Source organism: Panicum virgatum, chromosome 4N (genome assembly GCF_016808335.1).
Source record: "Panicum virgatum strain AP13 chromosome 4N, P.virgatum_v5, whole genome shotgun sequence".
Lineage (NCBI taxonomy): Eukaryota > Viridiplantae > Streptophyta > Magnoliopsida > Poales > Poaceae > Panicum > Panicum virgatum.
Window position 1 is genome coordinate 9,687,137 of NC_053148.1, and position 24,613 is coordinate 9,711,749.

The 24,613-nt window shown below is 48.4% G+C and overlaps 1 protein-coding gene and 1 pseudogene across 1 annotated transcript; both read left to right on the forward strand.

Moving 5' to 3' along the window:
* LOC120669100 overlaps window positions 1–1,772 on the forward strand; it is a 68,988-nt pseudogene extending 67,216 nt beyond the window's left edge.
* Window positions 1,773–2,858: 1,086 nt separating this feature from the next.
* On the forward strand, window positions 2,859–7,141 carry LOC120670536 (uncharacterized protein At1g66480-like). The gene is made up of 2 exons (XM_039950655.1): window positions 2,859–3,843; window positions 6,550–7,141. Exons 1-2 carry the CDS (start codon window positions 3,064–3,066, stop codon window positions 6,592–6,594), a joined length of 825 nt encoding a protein of 274 aa, XP_039806589.1. The 5' UTR covers window positions 2,859–3,063; the 3' UTR covers window positions 6,595–7,141.
* Window positions 7,142–24,613: the final 17,472 nt, after the last annotated feature.

Sequence of the window (24,613 nt, forward strand, 5' to 3'; positions counted from 1 at the left end):
AATCTGTCGATCGATCGATCGATATAGGACGCAAGTGGGGCCTGCCTGATGGAAACAGGGAAGAGCAGGGGGGAAGCGGGGACGACGGCGTGAAGCCCCTGCCGCCGCAGTAGGTGCCGTCTCCGCAGGCGCAACCGGCGAGAACGACGAGGCGCCCCTCCTCCACCGCAGTCCGCGGGCGGCAACCGAGCGGCGGCGGCATTGCAAATTCCGTTGGGAACGGTCGCAGATTCCCTGGCAGGCAGGCAGGCAAAACGGATCGAGGGAGCGGCGGATGGGACCCAGCGGCCGCCGGCGCGCGCGAGCACTGCGTCACCCACCGGCCGGGGGCCGGGGCGGGGGGGCCGTGCTGCGCTTGTGTTTTCCTTTCCGTTGCTCTCTCGCCGGGCGGCGTGCCTCGACGGCGCAGCCCGGCAGGGCATGATTGGTGCATGCAAGCTAGTACTACCAAAAGTCACCTAGTGTCCGGTAGGGTCCCGAGGGTATGAAAATTGGGGCAGGTTCGGTAGGGAGAACGTGCGGCCGTTGCTGCCGGAAATGGAGATTCCATTTACAACTACCAAGGAGTGTGGGGGAAATTCAAGTGAACAGTACAAGCAGTAGGTACTTCCTCTATACTTGAAAAAAAAATCCATTTTAGATAAAATTTGGGTCAAACATAGAAAATATAAGTTGTGAATAACTTTTAAGTTGTTGAGTTTCAAAATACAAAACCATATGAATAGATTTGTCTTGTAAAATATATTTATAAAAATATAAATATATCACTTTACGATAAATATTTATAAGCTTTGGAGATAGTATCGCTGTCAAAAACAATTTTCTTTTCGAGTATTGAGGGAGTATTTTTTTAGAAAAAAAATAAAAGTGACATTTCAACGAAACAAGATGTACGGGCCTATACATCCTACCTTAAAATTAAGTGTTTATCGGTAGTGACCGACTTGTCAAACATTTTGGGTAATTTTGAATCCATACTCACCCCCTTACCACCTAGTTCATATGTCGTCTCATTTAAGCATTGTGATGTCTTATTTTCAAAATTAAATTAAAAGTTTGGAGATAATCTAGATTATTATACGTCAGTTTGATGGATATTATTTTTTCAAGAAATCCAATAAACATGTTTGTACCTCCGATTTTTCTTCCTCCTTCCATAAACTGACACCAACAAACATGCGGTAGGTATGCAGTAGGGAAGCAACTAGCTACTAGACAGCCATCGTTCTTCAAAAATCGAAGTTCGTGAAGGACCGTTACGTTGTACGTACTGCGTACCAGAGTAAAACTGCAACGTTGTCAAAACTCAAAACAGACTGCTGCTGCTGCAGCATGCCAAAACTTCTCCCGGCACCTTTCGTCAGTTTACAAAAACCATTTTTTCAATGTCCTTGTCACGTGAACACAGTATCAAAGCTGAAGCACAGGTATAAATCGAGAGAAAACGACCATGTTTCACACTTCACTCTCATGCCGTCCAAGATTCAAAGGCGTGCAAACGCAGGACGTGCGCCACCGATTCCACGACGGGCGTGTGCGGCATTCCGTACGCCGGCCGCGTACCAGCAGCGGGGTGGCACGGGCGAGTCACGATGCCACCACACGTTGTGCTCACGGATGGGATGACCACGGCCGGGTCCGTCGCGTACGGCAGCGGCAGCAGCAAGTCAGGTCGACCTCCCCGGGCCGTGGTCCGGCGCCGATCGATGGTTGCCACGCGCGTTGTATCGACGGCGTCGCGCCGCGCGTACCCGCCGGGCGTCCCGGCGTGATTGACCTTGCCGCTGGGCGCTCGTGCCTGCCGTGACAGGCGGAGAAAATGGAAGAACTCTTCGAGACACAGGACAAGGGAATGCACGATGCGCGCCACCTGGCGTCCGCCGTGGCAGAACGGTCGGTGTGCCTGCTCTGCAAGTTTAGAAGTTTTGGCCATCGGATCCTGAGAGAGTAGCGATGTTTGCAGGTCAGCCATTGCCGGGGACGCAGCTAGCAGAAAGAGGGGATGTTCCTGTGCATCTTGTGGCAGATAGATAAGTCATCCATTTTTAAAGCCCACTTTAACCCAATTATCTTATTCACATAAATTAAGCTATTGCAAATATGTCCGCGTTTTGAAAGGATTAACTCAACACTTTCTTAAACATGTTCAACATTTGACTTTTAAAATATTAAAATTGTAAAGACAAAATGTTAAAATTGGAAGCACGAAATGTTAAAAATACTAAATCGAAATATTGAACAGGGCGCCTTCTTCTCCGGCGAGTTGGCCGTGTGGCGAGGCAGCGGTGGCGCACGGCATGGCGCGTGGTAGCAGGCTGTGTGCGGGCGGTGGTAGGCATAGGTGGGGACGGTAGGGAGACGAAGGGTTGGGAGAGAGAAAGCTATAGTTTGGACGTGGATCCAACAGTCGTGGTTGTTTGTACGAATTTCAAATATTGAGAGTTGATTGTAAAATAAAAAACTTCCAGAAGATAAGTCGTCACAGCAATATTTTTCCAGAAGACAACACCCCTCCACCTCTGCATTAGCCCACTTCATACTTCAGCAATCCCCAATCCTATACCACCTATGGTAAAACGTCTCGCCGCTCCATTCCTACGCCTGCCCTACCAATAGGTTGGCTGTGGAAAATAAGTCGTCACAGCAAGTTCACACACATACACCTTCCTCCTTCGGTCATATGTGATCTACCAAGTAGGAGTTGGCCTGATAAATATTTCCTCACCCTCTTGCAAATAAAAGAACATCAACTACCTTACAAAATACAAAAAGGATTTACTTACAAAATACACTCCTTCCTTGTCCTTGTGCCGAATACCACCATCACCTTTGACTCCAAAGCCCCCTACCTCCCTTCTGCCTTTGGGGCCTTTTGCCCTCCCCTTTTAAATTCCTTCAGACGCCCTACGCGGCTACGCTCAAACACCACATCCAACAGAGCGAGCGCCGCGAGAGCAGAGGCGGAGGCCAAACCCAAGAGAAACACAGCCGCGCCACCCACCAATCCCGGCCGGAGCGAAGAGGAGGAAGAAGAAGAGGAAGCAGCAGCAGCCGCGTGCGGCAATGGGCAACAGCATCGGCGGCCGGCGCAAGGGCGCCAAGGTCATGCAGCTGGACGGCACGGCGTTCCGCGTGAAGCCGCCGGCGTTCGCGGGCACGGTGCTGCGCGACCACCCGGGGTTCCAGCTCCTCGAGTCCGAGGAGGTGAAGCTGCTGGGCGTCCGCGCCCGCCCGCTCGCGCAAGACGCGCAGCTCCGCCCGGGCCGGCTCTACTTCCTCGTCGCGCTGCCCCGGCCGGCCGCGCCGCCGCGCCGCGCCTGGTCCGGCGCGCTCCAGGTCGGCGCGCGGGAGCGGCTCGAGTCGCTCATGCTCACGCGCCGCTCCACCTCCGACCTCTCCCTCCCGGCCTCGGCCGCCACGGCGCCGCCGTCGCCGCTCTCCACGGCCTCCGAGGGCGGGCCCGTCCGGCTCCGGATGCGCCTGCCCAAGGCCCAGGTCGAGAAGCTCATGGCCGAGAGCCGGGACGGCGCCGAGGCCGCCGCCAGGATCATGCAGCTCTGCGCGGCCAACGCCGGCAGCGGCGCCGCCACGCCGGAGAGGGGGATACTGCGGACGCCCGAGCGGAGCCCGCGGTTCGTGCCCACGCCGGACTGGGGAGTCGGCGCCGGCGCGTTCGCGCAGACGCCGGAGCGGAGCCCGAGGTTCGCGGCGACGCCCGACTGGGGCACCGGGTTCATGATGCCGTCGGGCGCTGCGACGGCGCCGAGGACGCCGGAGAGGTGGCCCGCGCTGCCCCGCACGCCGGAGTACGCGTCGCCGGACGTCAAGGCCAGCCGGAAAGAGGTAATGCGCGGCATCGATCTCTCCCTCAGAACGATTCATAGCTTTCAAGCTTCTCGCCATGCGTCCTTGCTGCTGTTTGAAGGTTGCACGCACACAAAAAGGAAAAAATAATCCCCTGAGCATCACCTTTTGCAAATATCTTGATTTGATTCACTGCACAAAACTGAAAGTCTGAAACTGAAATTTCTCACATAACACCCTTGTGAGAAGCACGTGCTATTGTTCTGGTGCTTTTGACCAGCAATCTCTTGGGAGTATATACAAACTGGTAGGAACCAGAGCACCAAAATGGTAGCATACTTTCACAATTTTATTGTGTAAAAGAAAATAAAATACAAAATGAGATCAATAGGTTCCCGAAGTTATATTATAACTTTAGGGAACTCGATTATTTTTTTTATAGCTGATATGCATGAAGGGCGAGTTTACGAAAACAGAGCATCTGCAGTAGTCGAAAACTATTTCTGGATTGCTTGGTAACAGTCAAATGATACCGTTTGTGTTTGTCCTGCACATTGCGTGTAAATTCTCCAACTCAAAAAAGTAAATCGGATAACTGAGATGAAAGCGAGTGAGACCTGGGAGCAGTGACAACTTTGTCTGAAACCACTCGGATCCCTTACGTGCCCTCTCGGCCACCCATCTGGAGCTGAATGTTGTCAGGAGTGTGCCCAATACGCTATGCCAACCTAAGTACCGCTATTAAGCTTGGGGCCCATTCCATGTCACTGCCCTGGCCTACTAATGGACGGCAAGGGTTCCAGTCTTCCAGATCATGCTTACACACAAGAAACGACTAACAATTTCCCACAAGACACCCAAAAGGGATCGGTCGAACACCATTTTAACTCCCTTTTATGCTCAAATAAATCCAAATGCGTTCACATCGCCTTTTGCAGGGTTTGGTTTCAGAGTTTAAAGTAGTCAGGTAAGCTAGCCAATACTTATCCAGATCAATCAAACATTAATAAAATTTCCCTTTTCGAAAAGAAAAGATCGATCAAACAAACTCAAAACAACTTCTTGTGCCAGTAGATAACACTAGACAATTACCAGGATTCAGAAAAGGGGTCATTGTTGATGGGTTAGCTTTCCAGTCTCCAACCCTTTCTCATGGTGTTCTGGGCAATACACAAGCTGTATGCATCAAAGCATATCTCACGAGGGAAGGTGGTGGTCACCACTCACACCACACTGGCAAAAGCTTCCCGGGGAAACCGCACGGAAAGAAAGTGAAAAAGGCGAGGCCGGCGCCACCATGGATGTTGCCATCGTCGCGTGAAGGTAGAAAAAGGCAAGAGAGAGGCCGGCGCCGCCGAGCACTTGAGCAATGTCTGAAGAGACACACAGGTTGATGTCGTCCTGGAACACCGGGGATTCATTGCCTTCAGGTCCGGCGCCGCCTTGTTGGTTGTGGGGTGTGGCGGCAGGCGGCGGCGGCGGCGGCGGTTGGAGACGGGCATAGTGCGAGGAATTGTTCAAGATTTTGACTGGTCCAGTGACTAGGCAAATACAGTTGCTTGTCACTCTCGTAATTGAGTTATGCAAACGGTAGCTGAATTCTCTGCTTCAGTTTCTCTCTGCGGTTTCAGGGTCCTAGTCGTGGACGTAGACATCAATTTAATCTGCAGCGGAACAAGATTTGGTCTTGCTGCTGAAATTTCAAAATAGGTTCTTTAGGTTATGGATCGATGTGGTCAGCAGATATTTCAAAAGACTAGTATCATCCTGGGTCTAGCTGAAACTCTTTCTTAAGGTTAATAGCTTTTCTGCAGTCATCTCCCCTCTACGTTTTTTAGGTTTAAATTTTGAATTTCAAATAGTGAAACTCCTAGTTGATTTGTGAACTGGACATGTCAGTTCAAGTTTGGGATGAACTCTTCCATCTTATCGCCACGGCAAGTCTAGAAATGATACTTTTTTTTTTGCGAGGAGTCTAGAAATGATACTTGATACATGACCATCTAAAAATGTACTAATTAAAGCATCTGGATCGAAGTGGCAAAGTCAGAATGGTAGGCAGTCAATGTGTGTTGCGTGACCGAAAATACTCATAACTTCATCTTTGAATAAGAACAAAAAAAAATCAGGAATTCTCCTGTGGTGGCAGCACAAAACACGCCGTGAGAGTCACCGCCTCCAATTAGAGACCAAACCGATTCACGGATCACAATATTACAAGTTGCTCACCTCACACCCATCAGTTCATCCATCCATCCCCTGCCGATCTTTTCAGTCGCCGTCGCTGATGCAGCGCTTGCGTCCATTCACACACGCAGCAACCTGATTTGTTCTTGGCAGCAAAAAAAGGAAAAAGTCAAAAATGATAAGAACTGATGCCTAGTAGCTTGTTAGCAAGCAGCACGGCCGGCCTTCACACGACACTGTCTCATGATCTCATCGCAGTTAACCTTATCGCCATCGCCGGTCCTTTTACATATATACATCTTTCCTTGTCTTTTTTCCTTGTCAAGATAAAGGGACGTCTCGGATGATCCGAGACGTTCATTCCTCGGCCCATTTTAATTTGAAAGTTGAAACCGCATTATTGGTCTGTCCCGCGTTTTACTTTGCTTGTTTTCCCAGCATAATTTTCAGCACATCGTTTTCCTTTAATACGTGTGCGGATCGGCAAGCGGTTTTGAAATCGATTTCGTTCGTCATTTTCGCTGACGTTCTTTCTTTAATCTCTGTGTGGTGTTTCAGAAGCGAACGCGGTTCGTGGCGCTGCCGGAGGAGATCATCGCGTGACCTCGTCTTCCCGGACGGAGCGAGAGCTCCGTGCGGTTGCTTGCGACATTGGCGATGCAAGCAGGCTTGGCGGGACAAGGTCAGAGAGCCAGGAGATGTAGCTAGACTGATCCGCGCTCAGTCCCATGGTCGTTTCCCTTGGTTGTGGGCTGCAGATGATCGGCGGCCGCCGGTCCACGGCGGCGGCTTCCTAGCTAGCTGCCTCGCTTCCGGCGACATGGAATGGGGTGTCTTGTCTGTCATCTTTTTTTTTTTTTGTCTTTCCCCATTTCATCTTCCTTGTTCCTCTTGTTGTGTGGTGTATGCTTGCGCTGCATCTGTAAGGCTCTCTTGCTCGCGGTCTCTAGATGTAGGTAGCTGAAGAAGCTTAGAGTACAAAGTAGATCTGCATGTATATGGACACATACTTTTGTGGAGATGGCAGCTATAAATACCTATGTAGCCAACGAACAGCTTGTTCTGTCATCATCCCGAGCATGATTCTGTCTCTGTAAATATTCCGTCAAAGAGGAGTAAGGAATAATTGCAAGTGTTTTTGGTGGCTCAATGTTTATCATCTGGAATCTGGAACTAAGATAAAGATGCTGGCTAAGAGCAACTCCAAGAGACTCTCTATATCTTTCCCCATTGTTAGAAATAGAGACTTTGATCGAAAAATACTCTCCAATAGCTTCTCTAAATGGTTATCCAAGTATAGCCATCCTCCATTCCACATTTCTCGCTAGCCAAAGATAGATAACGAATATAGCTTTCTAGAGTGTACACAAGATATAGAAAAGCTGTTGGAGAGTAAAAGCATATAGAAAACGATTTTTGTGGAGAAAACTCTCCAAATAATAATTTAGAGAGTGAAATTTCGAAAGACTATTGGAGATGCTCTAATGGTTGAATGCAAAGTGTGAAAAAACTCAGCTCCGAACAGACTTTCGTGGAAGTGCAAAGAAAGCATTCCGCAACCAGCGATGTGGGTATTCTCAAAAAAAAAACAGTAATGTGGGCAGGCTTTTTTTTTTGGGGAGAAACGGACAGGCCATTTTCTGCTCTTGGATACGGCGGCGGTGCAGTGATGTGGCCCACTCGAAATATGAGTGCATCGTCCAGGTCCAGTCCAGTGGCACCCGCCTCGGCCGTATCGCCAAATCCAGCTCGTGGGCCGCAGAAAACTCGCGGGCCTCTCTCAGTAGCGCCGGCCACCACCAGTCCAATTGCTCAGTTCCGCCGCCGCGCGAGCGTCTTTTTTTTATATATTTTTGAAAAACATTTTTTACATAAATATATTTTTAATTTCACAATTTACAGTTTTGTACCCCTACCGCCCGGCAGGGGGGCGGCAGAGGGCCTGCCGCCCGGCAGGAGGGCGGAAGGGACTTATATGTAAATAAAAAAAATTTAATTGCGCAGAAGCCCTTGGCGGGAGCCTGCCGCCACTTCACCTGGCGGGGGGCGGCAGGCCCCCATACTGTATAAAAGGCTGCAGCTGCTACAGGGATGTCATTTCAACCAACACAGGCACCACCACGACCTTTCGGTAGACATATAGTCAATATCTTAATTTCAATTAATTGTGGTATGAAGTCTAATTCCTTTTGTATTTACATATAGGATCACAACAGTTATATGATGCTGGACCTTCTTCGTATTACCCTACGGCGATAGCAGAAGGAACGCAAGGTAAATACCAAATCTGTAGCCCGAATTTATCATGTGCTATGAATATTTTAAATAATTTGAACGGTTTACAGGATCGCGCCACCACCTTCCTGATATGGGTCATTCTTCGTATCCACCACCACCAGGTACGTATGATGAATATGTACCCAAATATATGACTTATAAGACTATAATTAAGATATCTTAATTGCTACTGTATAGGGCCCACACAGGATACTTTTGAGGCGAACTTCGAAGATTGGAGTCGGTTATTTTCTACACCTAACCAGCAGGCCAATCCTACCTTGCAGACACCTATGGCCACCGGACGTCCAGGTAGAGACATAGGGCCTCCAGAGCGGCACACCTACTCTACAGACCACGTCCACGCTCAGCGTAAAAGAGGTCGACATGGCCGGGGTGGCCGGGGTGGTTAGGAGGTGCTTCTAGCTGTTTTCGTATTTTTGTTATGGACATGTCGTCATGTTATACTTATTTCGTTCTTATGCATCACATATTTCGTTCTCATTTGCGTATGTGTATGAATTGCTAACTTATACTTTTCATATTCATATACTTTACTAATGTTTTTTATTTGTATCCAAAATATCTAAAACCACATCTAATGGCCCATTCTAATATCTAAAACCACATCTAATGACCCATTCTGCATCTAATGGCCCATTCTGCGGATGGGGAGCCTGCCGCCCCCCTGCCGCCCAATGGAGTGGCGGCAGGGGGCCTGCCGCCCGGCAGGGGGGCGGCAGGCTCCCGCCAAGGACTTCCGCGCAATTAATTTTTTTTATTTACATATAAGTCCCTGCCGCCCCCCGCCGGGCGGTAGGGGTATAAAACTATAAATTGTGTAATTGAAAATACATTTCTGTTAAAAATATTTTTCAAAAATATAAAAAAACGCGCCGCGCGAGATCTTCTGGTGGGCCTCCCATTCCTGGCGGGCTCCTCTGCGGCGGCGGCCACCCCTCACCGACGGCGAGAGCCACTGCGGAGCTGCGATTTGCTCGGCAATTTCACGAGTCTTCTCCGTCCATAAAAAATCCAATAATAATCCGTCACGATTTCCTAAAGAAATTAGCACGATTGAGTAAGGACGCACGGGCTTCTCTAATTTACGGTCGCCCGTTTCTTCCTATCCGTACGGTCGATTTCAGACAACCTGACAACCCACCCCACCTGGTGGCTAATCCACGGTTCCCATACATTCTATTTTCCGAAACCAGCTACTAGCGCTATTCTTCGATGGATTCACTATGTAAGGGTGCAAAAAATTAGTAAAAAAACTTTTATACTAAAAAAATTTATATTACAAAATTACGCTTGAGGTATTGAAAAAGTTTGTGCAACAAAAAAATCCTGAAAAGAAAATTTTAATAGAAAATTATTTTGATAGAAAAAATGAAGTAAATTTTTTTCGATATGTTAAGCAAAAGTATTTTCAAACTATTTGAGAAAAAATTTAAAAAAATGTCCCATGGAAAAAAATTATAGTACAAACTTTAATACATAACATACTTTCCAGAATTATACTTGCTACTGAAAAAAGTTGTGCAGAAAAAAATTGACGTGTGAAAAATTGATAGAAAAATTATGACTACAAAAAAGTTACAGATTTGTTTCCTTGAAACAAGAAAAAAACAATGAAAAAGAAAAGAAAAAATGGAGCGCCGCCTGCCACCGAGACGATGTGGCCGGGCTTGCTGGAACCTGGAGCCGCCTAGAGCTCGATGGACTCCCCCGCGAAGATTCGCCGCCCGGAGCTCGCTGGAGTTGCTCACTAGTCACTGGTGCTGCGCTGAGGTCCGCACTCAGCATCTTACTCGCTGTAGCCGCCTCTGTTCCTCGCGGGGGCCGAAGCGCGCGGAGCTCCGCTGCTCCCTGGCCGGAGACGACACCCTACCCTATCCCACGAGCTGCACTGCACCGGCTTGCGGCCCCCCTGCTACGGATCTATTCGAAGAAAACAGAAGGGAGGAAAGAGAAGGTGAACAGGAGGAAGAAAAATAGGAGGGGGAAGGAGGCAGGAGAACAGGAGGGAGGAACTGAATCTGGCGTCTCGGGAGGAAGGAGGTGCCCAATAGTTATTGGGGTCATGTGGGGCCACCCACGTGACCGCGGCGAGCGCTGTGGGCCGCAAAAGTAGTTTTGGGGGACGGACCGGGGTGACCGTAAGTTTGGAAATTTACGGTCACCCACAGATTCATCATCGCGCGCACGCACACGCTTGTCCGAAGAAGGGGAAAGAAAAAGGTAAAGATCACCCGCGCGCCCGATAGATTTTCCATGCGTGGTCGTAAAGCTGGACCTGGACCCGGACCTGGACAGCCATGAACATCAACCTGGTAATGGTTCGGGTGGAAACTGGGCACAACGGTTTGAATTTTGCTTTAGTCCTACTTCAGTTCGGTAGAAACTGGTTGCTTTAGCTCTCAGTGCGGTTTGATTTGGTTCCACAAATAAAATGGTTTTGGCTTGGTTTGATAATTATTATGGTCGCACAAGGTAAATTAGCCGTCGCGGCGTTGCGTCGGCAACAGACGAACACTTATGGGCATACAACATTGTGGTTGATGATTTATTTAATAGTGTTTTGGGCTTGAACAATAGAAAGCTTGCCACGCGATGCGGTTGGAAACCGTTTCGAATTTGCAGGCGATTCGGTTTAGTTTGGTTTTAGCACGCCATGGGTTGGTCCGAGGTGGTTTGAGTTGATGTGATTAAAGAAAATGGTACGGTGTGAATTTAGTCTGAATTAATTCAGATCATTACCAGCTTGACATGAACAGAAGCTGGCTGCTCCATCCCTCCCTCACGAGGCGGCGGCGGCGCTTGGCTTCGTCAATGCCGCGCCGTCCATCCCGACCCGGGGACCAGCCAGGCAGGAAGCCATCCCCACGCAACGCACCCCGACCAGCTGGCGGAGGAATCTTCGTGGAACTCCGCCCGTGCACAGGTACAGCCACCGCGACAACCCGAGGCGAGGCGGCCGCCGGTGACGCGCGACGGCTCACTTTACATGTAGGACCGACGACGGGGAACCGGCCGGCGGCGGCGGCGGAGGTTAGGCGCGGGGTGATGGGCGCGCACGCTCAGCAAGTTGACCACTGAACCGCACAATCATCTATCTCATCAGTGGTGACGAAAAGGAAGCGCCTTTCGCGTCAGGGACGGACGGTGCGAGCAGTAGAGAAACCTAGTCAAGGCTCGCGCCCATGCTAACCCAAGATTTTCGCACCGTCCGACGTGTTATCCCGATCGACAACCTAGGCCTTTACAAAGCTATAATGCAAGTTCGTAGGACTAGCCAAGCAGCTGTGCAACATCTTTTTTCCCAAGCGCATGCAAAACGATCATCTATAGGGATGATGAACAATTATACTTTGTAATTGCTCGGATGCACATCCTGTTGCTATAAAAATGAATGTACCTTGAGGCTGGTGACTGGTGATGGTGACGGAGTTAGCACGAACATCTCCAATGGTCGACAATGAGCAAGGGATTCTCCTGTGACCTTTTCGCATGAATCGATTCATAGGCTCCATGGGAGCAACTCATTTTCTCTCTTCAGTACAAACCATCATTAATGAAGCTAGTCTCAAATAAAAAATTAATATCTTTCACTTGATTGTGGCCGGTGGCTGGTACTGATTTGTTATAAGAGAATAGTATTGCTGACTGGCTGGTAGCTGGTGGCTGGTACTGATTTAGTATGAGAGAACAATACTACTTGCTGGTTGGCTGACAAGCCAAACGAACAGGGCGAATGAAGCTAGTCTCAAATAAAAAAATTAATATCCTTCTTAGTTTTGCTCACGGTTTCCCCTCACAAGGAGTGTGGCGGCACATCCTTTTTCTTATTTTATTGCTCATGATTTGACTCCCAAATATGGTTTGACTCTTCTCACTCTCATCTAGAGTTCGCTTTCTCCAGTAGTTCATTGATTCATCAAGGTGCCACATCAGACCATGAGTCGATCACTAGAGAAGCCCCATATTATTTGAAATTTTCTTTTGATTAGTTGCCTCACAGAACTTAAAACTGCAGTCGTCCGCCCCTCTAGCTGTCCCTACTTGGGCGGCTCGGGAGGCCGGGAAACCGCAGCCGTCTGCCCCTCTCCCGGCGTCTACTCTAGCCACGCCGCCGCTCGAGCGGACCGTCGGAAGCCCGTGCAGCCCGCGATGAGGGCGGCGGCGGGGCTTCTTCCCATCCTCCGGTGGATCTGGGCGGCGCGGCCGCCGGAGTCGTCTGAGGGGGCACACCGGTATGGGCGTCGCTCCGCGCTACCGGAGCCCGAGGGGCCTTGGATCTGGACCAGCGCCGGCCAAATTTGGTGGTGGCACGGCCTGGGTGTTCGCAAGGTGGTGGCAGAGTCGGGCGGCAACGACTTGGTGAGGCATCCCGGTGGGGCCGGCCCTGCGGTTGATGGATGCGGCGGCGGTCGCGCCCACCCACCGCAGCGATGGTTGGGGCTCCTCCCAGTGGCCAGCCCACGTGCTCGTTGGGGAGGAGGTTGACCTCCCGCCCGGCGTGGGGCGGCCATGGGGACATCCTCGTACGCGTGGACCGCTACAGCGTCGAAAATGCGGTGGTCGAGCGTGACACCGCGGACATTTGCGGGGGCGAGACAACAATGCGAAGAGCCCCGGCTACGGTGGCGGAGGGCGGCGGCGTGTCGTCGGGGAGGAGGAGGATGCGGGAGCCCTGGAGGACACGGTGGTGCGCAGCGTCGCACGCGGCGTCATCGGGTTGCGGCCCGGCGAGCGGGGCAGTGGTGGCGAGCTAGGGTTCCGGCATCTGGCTCGAGGTTTGTGCCGGGGCTTCTTGGGCGGAAGCCTCGACGATAGTGACGTCCTTGGGCGCCGTCTTCTCTGTTAAGGGTGTCGTATCCCCCCAGCACATCTTCCATGGGTGGGTGGCGTGAGGTGCTTTGCAGGAGTGGCAGCGGTGATCACTCTTGGCAGTGCTCGCAGTGCTGGTTGCTGCCTTGGGGTGATGTGCGGGGATGAGTGTGGCGGTGCTGGGCGAAAGCATCGGCCAACATTTGTTGGAGCCGACGGCGGCAACACCCTTGGGTGCCGCAACTTTTGTTGGAAGCGTTGTCAAAGGTGCCACCTCCTCACCCTGTGGTTTTTCTCTAGAGGAAACTCTACCTTGGTAATCTAGGTGGGTGACGGCAGCGTGTAGCGTCGTATCCTCCCTGGTGGCGTCGCCTTGGAGTTCACACATCATCCTGGTGGGAATCGGCACAAGCGGGATGTCTCGGCACTCATATGCAAGCATGGATTGAAAAGGGCATGCAACATATTATCTGGACATCGAGCTTTTAAACAGGCGAGTGATGTGATGAATTGATACCACGTAAAAACATTGCAAAATTGAAGCGAGAACAGAGAAGAAGATTGAAGCTTAGTCTTCTAGGTTTTCTTTGTTTTTTATCTTTTTTCTTGTATTTGTGGAATTCCTCATGTGAGGTCTAGAGTCTAAAAACTCTTGTAGCTATTTTGGCTGTAGTCATTCGCTTATGAATGATCAAGGCCGGAACAAAAAAATTATTTCCCTTTATTTTAATCGTTATGAGCAAAATACTTTCTTTATTAATCCTACTACATTAAAGTGTTCATGGTATCATCCGTACAGTTTCTTCGTTTATGTTTTAGCCAAAAGAACAGATAATGTAGGGGGCGGGGGGAAAGGACGGAGAGGACATCAAATCATGGGTGGGATCAAAGAGCTGATTAGTATCCCACAGGAGAGCTGGCCGACAATGGTAGTTCACCGTCTGTCATCACGAGTAATGCCCACAGTACTGGAATACGAGGCCACCACTCCGCAACAACCTTAGCTTGCGGTAGGTAATGAAGTACAACGTGTAACACTAAGGCCGTCATTGCTAGTTTACTCGTGATGGCAAGCTTTTGGTGGGTATTTTAAAATATCACCAGTTTGTCGTAGCAGTAAAAAACAGCATAACGCTCTTATCACAATTTGACATTAGTGTCATATATAGACCATCAACATTTGTCAATATAAGGTAAATATCAATAGATTCACCACTAATATTTTTCATCCTATATGATCATCATACTTAAAAATATTACATGGAAATTACCGATCGAAGTATATATATATGCTATGCTATCTTTGAATCATATATAAATGTAAAAAGTTAATTTTTGACCATCCAACTCTTGTCTTGGTTTGGTTTTGTCCATTGAACTCCAAAACCGGGTATATCTGACCATCCAACCCTTAATACCGTTTATTTCGACCATCGGGCGGTTTTGTTACCCGGTTTCACTGACGCGGACGCCACGTGGCGGTGGGGTCCACTTGTCAGCCACATCTCTCCCCTCCTCTCCCCTTTCTCTCTCTTTGTTCTCCTCTCTCTCCACACCGCCGCCCCCGAGCCGCCGCTGTGCTCCACACCTCCGGCCGCCCGCGCCTCCCCTGCCGCTCTCCACCCAGTTGTGCCTCCCCCCGAGTCTGCACCTCCCATCCACTGACGGAAACGGCGGCGAGCCGAGTCGGCCCCTCCCTCCCACGAACGGGAGTGCGCGGTGCCCCACTAGCGGCGGCGTGTCTTAGGAGCAAAGCTCGCCGGCCTGCAGCAGCTCTCCGGCTGTCCCAGCTCGTGTTGCTCAGCACTGCGGGCATGAGACAAAAGCATTGTCACTGCCGCCTCATCCCCTTTTTCATCCGTGCAAAAACAGAGCAGAGCTTGAGCCGCTGGTGAAATTAGCAAGATAAACTCCACCGCCGGTCGATTCCTTCCGTATACAACTCCGACAGCACCTAAAGCTTCACCACACCCCCTCAATTGCACCACTCATCGCCGGCAAGGTTGTGTCGCCCTAATTGCCGTCCGCCAGCCACAGTACGCCATCTCCACGGTGGGCACCTATGCGCTGCCTTTTTTCGCTCGAGTTCTTGGTCCTAGACGTTTAAGTAGTTCCTTCGGAAGCTCGTGAGCAAATCGTGGTCTCCCTCGCCCTCCTGGCCGCGGCCGGCACGACCGCCACGCTGTCGACCAAGTACTACGACAAGTGGCGGCCGACCCGAGCGCCGGCGTGGCCGTGCTCCGCCTCTTCTTCCACGACTGCTTCGTCAATGGCTGTGACATCTCCGTGCTCCTCGACGACGGCGCCGCCGCGGGGCCGGGCAAGAAGGGTGCCGGGCTCAACGCCAGCTCCCTGCGGGGGTACGAGGTGGTCGACGCCGCCAAGGCCTCGGCCGAGGCCGCCTGCCCCAGCGCCGTCTCCAGCACGGACGTGCTCGCGCTCGACGCTTGCTCTCCGCCAAGCCCGCCGCCCGCACTGGGGTCGACGACGGATCCATCTTCGGCGCCAACTTCGCCGCGTTCTTCGACGGCACTGGCAACGCCTCCACCGTGCGATTGCTGCTCGCCCACCGCGTGGCGTTCGCGGCGCCCAACGCCACCGCGCCCCAGCTGCTCGCGCACTGCCTAGCGCGCGACGCCGCGCGTGCCGAGGAGAGGCCGCGCAGGGAGGCTGCGCCACCGAGGGCGGAGGGAGATGGCGACTGCGGAGGAGAGAAGTGAGGGAGAGGAGAGGAGAGATTTGGCTGACAAGTGGACTCCACCGCCACGTGGCGTCCACATCAGCGAAACCGGGTAACAAAACCGTCCGATAGTCGAAAATGAACGGTTTTAAGAGTTGCATGGTCAAAGATACCTGGTTTTGGAGTTCAATGGCCAAAACCAAACCGAGTCATGAGTTGGATGGCCAAAAATAGATTTTTTCCTATATAAATTGGTAGAAAACTAAAAAAAGCACATATTCGAAAGTATACTCAATTTGGCATATGCGTACAAAAATAAATATTGTGCCAGCTCAATTTTTTAACGGAGGCCACATCGATTTCTATTTCTTAGACGGAGACTCACTCTGTTCGTTTAGATATGGCTGGTGGCTGCTGTTGATTTGTTATGAAAGAAAAGTATTGTTGGCTTACTTGTATCTGTTGCTGGTGCTGATTTGGTGTGAGAGAAAAATACTGCTAGCTGGTTGGATGACAAATTAAGTGAAACAGAGTAAGGTTCAGATCCATTGAAAAAAAAAGAAAAATAGGGGGAAAGTAGAGGAAAGGTTCATCTAGCGCAGAAGACCTCCACGCCAAATTCAAGCTAGCGGCCTACTATGCTAGACCTACCTCGAGTATGAGCAAAAAAGAAACATTGTGCCAGCTCATTACTTTCTGATATTTTTTTCCCTTCAATCGGGTCACTCATCATGCCCACAAACTTTTTTTTTTTTTGGAAAACCGGCACCCAGGTGTGGGAGAGAAATGCACCCCCATTATTCCCGGTAGTCGTCGTCTCCTCAATGATTGCAATCGCAAGAATCCCCAAGCCTGGAGCGTACTGAAATGCTGCTAGTAGAAAACAAGCGCAAGTGCCACTAAAAAAAGGATGCCGACCAAGTGGCGACGATCGAAAGGCTGCGGGGCCATGGATCTCGTTGGGTTTGTTTGGCAGCATGCCAGCATAGCATTCTTCCTTCGGGTGTTTGTCAGGAGACAAGGCCCTCGCGGGCGTGCACGTTTCTGATCTGATCCGAGGGGAAGAAGAAGAACCCTGCAGGTGACCTGGCGCCCCGCCGAAAGGCGCGGGCCGGGACCGGGACAGGGACGGCCTTGGCGGCACGCATCCGCGGCGGACGGCGAGGCGACCTGACCCGAGGCGCGCGCCTAACCGCCGACCACAGTGGTGTGCGCCCCGCGCCCACGCCATGCATGCGCGGCGGCGCGCGACCGATCGGCCACAGCCCACAGCCACTGCCTGGCTGCTCATCTACACCGCTAGGAAACTTTTTCTTTCTGTGCTCGCCGCCGCTGGGAATCTATCTAGCAGTAGCAGAATACAAGTACAAATATAGCAGAGGTGATTGCGCTATTTGGCTAAGAATACAATGGGATTGCGAAAAGGCTTTGGCGTGCGGTGATGAGTGAGGAAGGATGATCCCGGCCGGATTCCTAGTCCATCGTATTCGATCATGCCATGTTCTCTAGAGTGGCCGTGCTACGTGATGCACACTCTCTCTTTGTCTCTGAATAAAAAAATTTCTCGCAAATTTTGTATCAAAATAGGACTTGCTTCTTGCTTTCAAATATTATTATCTCGAAATGTAAGTACTTCAATTAAATTAAGAGCTGGCCGGTCATCAGTTTTCGCTAATAAAATCAAAAGCTGGTTAATCAGGATCTGGCTCGGGTGCTTTGATTAAATTAGAGGCACGAAAAGACCTTTTTCCTCTAGTTTCATTTATCATTAAATTTCCAAAAGTCCTTTTAAATTATTTAGGGACCATAGTATATATGATACAGCTCTCTCAATGCATGGTATCATATATATACTTTGAATCCCGGCAATTATCGTTATATGACATTGTACATGTACATGACAGTTAATCTATAACAATAACAAGGACTCTAACGGGATGTTGTGTAGCAAGTTGTATCTCCGCACGGCGATACTGTCTGGCACTTAATTACTCCCTCGATTCTTTTTTAAAATAGCTATATTTCACCTTGAAATGCAACACAAACTTTTTGGTTTATCCTTCAATTTTTAATGGGGAAGCTCCTCGTTATTATTGCTATTTATTATTCTAGATCATGCTAATAGCAAATATAACTATCATGTATGAACATCTGAGTTTTTAAAATATAGATATCGAGAATGGAGAGAGTAATTAAGATGCATGATGTTACCACCCCAAAGTAAGCTTTCTCTAACATGTTTGTAGCTAGAGATGAAAATTACAGGACCGCACGATGTGGCAACTTGGTACGGGTCTCACTTCGCGCCTGGTCACATTAGTACCATCCGCGACAAGAATTTAGTTTGAAACAGCAATGATGCCTCCATATAGTCTAGCCTTGAGGTGGACTTTTGAGAACCACCGATGATAGTATCGGCTTTGCTTCCAGTGCGGTTAGTTTCAAACCGCATCTCGCAAGCAATGATGTGTTGCGGCGTGATTAGCAGCTGTTGACTTAATTAGCTTACTGCGAAGAACAAGATGCACAGGAGTACGGATATTAGAGCAACTCCAAGAGACTAGCAATAACAAGAGCTAGATTTAAAGGTTTGGAGGCTAGCTAAACAATAAAAAGCTCACCAAACTATCAAGTTTTCCAACAGATTTTCTAAAACTAGACTCTCCATATACTCCACTGACAATGGGTCCCACCTGTCATACACTTCTCCTTATCTTCTTCCTTTCTTCTCCACCGCGAGCTGCATCTCCGGCACCCCCGGCCCTCAACGCGGCGCCATCTCGGCCGTCCCGAGACCTCTCTGCCGTGCGCCACCGCCGCCGCCGTACGCCACCTCCACCGCCGCCGCACACCACCTCTGCTGTTGTCGCGCGCCTTCCAGCACCGCTCCGCCGCCCGGCCGCCGCACGCCACCTCCGCCACCGCACGCGCCTTCTCCAGCACTGCTCTGCCGCCGCGCGCCAGCTCCGCCGCCGTGCGCGCCTTCTCAGCATCGCTCCGCCACCGCCACATGCTACCTCCACCGCCGCCGCGCACCAGCTCCAGCTCCGCTCTGCCGCGCCGGCGACCCTCCCTCCCTTCTCCGCGAGCTCCGAAAGCTGCGCGGGAGGAGGCGCCCGGGGACCGCAGAAGGGTGGCGAGCCGAGCTCGCTCGGGAAACAAAACGAGCGAAGGGGGGTAGGTAGAGAGCTGGGTAGTAAGTACCTAGTTTTGGAGATACTGTTGGATCCCAATTTTGCCACAATCTTACTATTTTTAACTAACCAACTCAATTTGAAGAGGCTCTTTTGCCACAATCTTACTACTTTTAACTAACCAACTCAATTTGAAGAGGCTCTTGGAGATGCTCTTACAGCAAGCAAGCAGTACTAGCGCAAGTGCGCGATATATTTGCAGTGAGTGATTATACATTATGACGACAGGAGACAGTTTTGGTGGCAGTGATGCATGCATGCGGTTCGGAGCTGCGTGTCGGCGGGTCATTTGGTGGTAGCTGATGACCTCGGTAGCAGAGCAGGTGTGTCTTGCGCAGGGCAGTGCCGTCCCGGTATATAGTAGCCGTCGTCGTCACTGTGCAATTTGTATCCGCGATAGCTTAAATGCGTGAAATAAAGTAAACGATGTACATACGCACTAGCTAGTCCGTATACTAGCTAATAGTGTAAAAGGACGCCATTTTAATTTTGTAATAAAGTTCAACGTAGCTGAAAGTCAGAGTGAGACTAAGAGTAGCCTTCGACGACGGCACTAACTGCATGCAACTCTCCATTTTTCTAAGCTGCTAGAATGTCAATGTAAACGTACAATTACTAACTGCTTCCTCTGTTTTATATTATGTGTCGTTTTGGTTTTGCTTCATCCATCGTATAGTAAAATACTATGTATCTACAGAAAAATAAAAAAAATTATAATTTGGAACCGATGGACTATTCACACACCTTCTGGTAATTGGAACGGCGTTTACATTATTGACACCACCGGCTGCTCGTGGCCTGATCTAGTGTTTATTCAAAGATATACTCCTAGTACATCGATTAAGCGAGAACACAAAAATTCAGTCACCGGATCTCATCTGAGCCGTAGCATCGCGGATCACTTATTTTTGTGTGGAATCGGCCCCAAGTAGGCTGACAGGAATCCCAGGCCGTCCAATCAAGGGGCAGCAGGGAGCCAGGGGCCCACGTCACAAATGGGAAATGTGAACAGTATATTTCAGGCCGGAAATCGGGATGGCCAGCCTGCATTATTGCCCAGACGACGACGACGATGACAACATAATGCGACGCGGATAAGATAGTTAAACCTGCAGGAACGCTGTTCATGATTGGCACCTTCTTTTAATCTCGGTCGCGCGCCTCCTTGCCCTCGGTTGCGCGATCGATCGCGGATATGACGAGCATGCTCGGCCGCGAGCAGTGCGGTGACGCGATCGTTTCTCAGCTCCAGCATGCACATGTACTTATTTTTTTAGTTTACACAGCATAACTCGAATATTTACTTCTATGAACGCACATATATAAATCCTATCTCTATAAGTATTTTCGGAGACTGAGTCGACAATATTAGTACCATGTGGCAGGTGCTTTAGACAAAGTATTTGGGTTAAGCACGTTAAAAATTACGGATGGTACCTCCGCAGTCCATTATATATATTAATATTGCTGTAGGGCCTACTTTTTATGTCAGAGATGCTATTTCAAAAATATGTCTTGATATTTCATTTTTCTGCTGTATTTCCAAGAACTATATATGATCCATCGACCGGTACTAACCGCCACGATGAAAACATATTAAAATACTTTGCAATGTAAATTACCGGAAAATGACGTGCGCATAGGAGGATTTTGTTAACCAACCTTACAAAGTTTGACTTTATTTATTTTTCAAAATCAACAATGTTGCTAGTAAAAGTGTTGACGAAGGGGAAACCCACAATTAAGCACATGCCCTAGAATCAAACATGACGGCATGAAACCTCTCGGCCATAGCGCTTTTCTTTCCCTACGTACTGTATGGTCACTTTCTGCCTTACTGCTGTGACCGGGACAGGACTTTGCGCAAGGATAATGCGTGACTTCTGGCTGCTATAGGCCCCTTCTGCCTCTCGAGGCAACAGCAAATTATCCAGCGACACGCACCTCGCAGACAAATCACTTTTTTGCGGCTGCGGCAACTTCCCCTGTCAGATCATCAGTTCGCATAGCAAAAATCTCCGACATCATCCTGTACTACTCTACTGCCTATGGTGTTTGTCCCATGTTGACCCCCTGCCTGCTGGCTGGCTATTATCTTAGAGTTAATTCTTTGAATGCCATTGAAATTTTCGCCAATCCCTTGAATGATCTTAGGCGTCTCTGGAGTTTGGATGGATGTGGTTTTAAGTTTTAACCCTAGTGAAAACTTAGATTTGGAGAGAGAATGAATGAACTAATTTACTAAACATGTGACCGGCCGGTCATCTTCTGTTTAAGGGTAGACCATGCCTTTGAAAATTCGAATGATGATGATCGTGTTTTCGATACTATAGTGGTGTTTGGTTGCCAAAAGTCCCTAGACTAATTTTAGTCCATTGACTAAAAACTTTAGTCCCTACCTGTTTGGTTCCAGGGACTAAAAGGGGCTAGAGGCCATTAAATGAGTGCACAAAGTACCATATTACCCCTAATTTGCATGCAATCAAGAGGTGGGGACCAGGGGTAGGGGTGGAATAGTAGACCTCATATAGGCTAAAAGTCCCAAAAAGCTCCTCAAGAGGGACTTCTTATTCTTTAGCCCCTAACATCATTTTACCCCCCCCCCCCTCCCCCGCACCCCCCAAAAAAAATCTCTCATGTTGGGTTCTTTAGCCCCAAAAGTCCCAGAAACTTATACAAAAATCTCATGAACCAAACATGATCTATATATATGCTTAGTGCAATAAAAATTCCACCTTGATTACTCTTCTTTTAGGGAAGGAGATAAACATGTTTAAAGCAAGTAGTAGGAACAAATATGTTCAACACTTGTGTGTCCTCCAAAAAAACACTTGTGTGAGAGTTGTTTCTAAAAAAACACTTGTGTGTGAGAGTTAGAGAATATGAAAATCCACGTTTGCTGAGCCTCGCTGGCTCGCATCTTAAACAATCATAGACATAAAAATAGAAGACAACTACCGAAGTAGCCGAGAGCGTGATCAAGGTGCGCTTTGATCGTTTTGCTAGTCGTTTTCTTAGTTATGTGCACTGAAATAGCGGGTATTTTTTTTCCATCATTTTTGTGACTCAACTAGGGATATATATGGAAGCTTAAAAACGTCTTGCTTGTGGCCTGCCTGCACCCTCCATCTGAGCTAGAGATTCAAGATACAAGAACAGGGCCACTTGATCTAAAATCCTGATAACTTGTCATGGGTACCCCCAAATGAACTAACGTTCATAACATAACTTGATAAGACTTGGAGCCTTGTCATCAGCACACTCTTCCCAAGTTCTCATAGTGCTTTGAAACTTTCTTGACTGGACTAATATGTACGTAAGAATGAATTACTGAAGAAAAGTAGCCTTTTTTCCCCGACAACAATGACATAACATAAATCATTGACAAATCGTTCTCAACTCTCACGGAGTCACTGGATAGTGATGGGTTTGGACAAAATTATCCAATGGTACGTATCTAGCTAATCTCTATATACAGCAGTATTACTGGTTAATAATTTACAAGGCTGTTTCAATTTGTTTGTCGCTGGGTCCGGCAAAAGGGGAATGGCAGGATTGTCTTTGCTTTATATATAGTTATTTTTCAACATGAGTTCAATTTGCTGTTGACCAGAATAATTAATTAAAAAGCTGCCCAAGTTAGACATATACTCTTTTGCCAATTCCCTACAATGCAACAATTGACTATGAATTTCATGATGGCTATACCAACAACAGTATGTAAAGGCCCATAGGTTCTTCTTTAAGTGCATAGAGAAGATTTGGTTTCCTTCACATCTTTTCTAGTTTTTATTAATTAGATGGTCAAAATTTGAATGCAATTAATAAGAACAGAAAAGAAAACTGGTTACAGATTGTTATTATTTTAAGTAAAAAAAGTATGAAACGTAAACTGTGTCTTTAATTTTCAATGTAAACCATTCTATTTTATTTCGATTAAGAAACAGGCATTGAAACTGGGGCAATCGAGCTGTTGCTTGCTCCCTTTTTCTATGGATTCAAGACAACGTCAAAACGCAAATCAAAAGCAATATAATGAATATAATTGAGTAATATCTCTATTTAACGTATGTCATATTCTAATTAACAATATAATGTGCAAGTAAAACCAATTCACGACATAGAATTTATTATGGACAATTGTATGCGAAATAAAAGCTTTACAATTTATTATGGACAATTCTATGCGAAATAAAAGCTTCATATAGGGAATCATCTTAGTCGTCAATTCCTCAATCCCCAGTAATATGAACTCCATAAAAATTTGTGCTTGCTCGAACTAAAAATTTTGGTCCAAATTAAAAGGCACCCTAGGCTGCAGCAACTACTATTTTCCGTTGACCGTTAACTTGATCCCACCTAATTAACCACCGTGGTTACTGCGTGCCTGCCGCTGCCATCACGAGGCGGTTAGACTGTTCTTTTCATGGGAAGAGAATGATATGGTGATACGGGCCTGATGGACAACTCCCCTCGATCTGATTTGTGCAGTCCGCATCCACGGTCACCTTTCATCTGCTGCCGCCGCGTATCTGTCCAAGGTCACCTCACCCGGTGTGACCCAAACATCTGACCTAAAAACACTGTCATGTGTCCCCAAAACATGTGGGTCCCAACCACTAATTGAGATTAGACCCTAGACCTCTTTCCACGTCGCCGTGTCCTCTAATTAAACTACAATTTCCGGAATTTCATTCAGGTCCGATCGATGGGCGGGCGGCGTGGGCCCACCTGTCAGCCTCGCAAGAGGAGAAATGAAATTATTTCTTGCTTGAAACTCTAGTTCTGTGAAATATTATTATTCTGCATGTTGAACCTGTTGTCTTATAATTTTTTAGATGGTGGAATAAAATTTGTTATCCCAGCTTCGGTACCTTGACGTGTCATCTACAGTACATATGCCGGCAAAAGGCAATATTAATTAGTGACACCAACTTTATCAAGACAAACCATAGCCTAATTAATCAGAGTCACGAAGAAAGTCCTATGTGGAGCAAAATATTGCCAATGTAGCCCCAACCATTGCCAATCCTTTAGTTAAGGCTCCAACCTGACATGAAAAAGGCTTATATATATATATATAATTATCAGACCAAACTTTTAAGAAACAATTTTTAAATATTTCTCATCATTGGGCATACTTAACATGATGAATGGATGTGTTATGCTCTATCTTCAGTACCAACAAACTGTTGTTGCAAAAAAAAGAAAAAGAAAGAACACATTGGTCACGGAAAATTCTCTTCTGCAGCTCAAATTTCTATATTTCCTTACGTTCTACAATCCTACTCTTTTCAACCTAGCTAGCATCTATATTTCTTTCCAGTTATTTCTAGTTTTTTTTTTCATGATTTTGCTTCCCAACCTCCTCAAAGCCCCCCAATGGATTAAAAAGACCTCGGCAGGTGCACTGCAACCAATAAGACCTCTGCTGCGGTGGTAAGCTCCCCTGATGAACCTATTGTTTAAGAGCACATCCGTAAGTACGATTTGACGCCAATCAAACTTGTCGCTTTCGGATGAGTATAAATCTGGACCGTGTGTCATGTGGCTCCAAAGCGGCCTTCAAGAGTTTTCATATTCTTAAACACCTTTCTGCTGATGTTGCTATGTCTGGAAATGGATGAGGAGAGGCCAT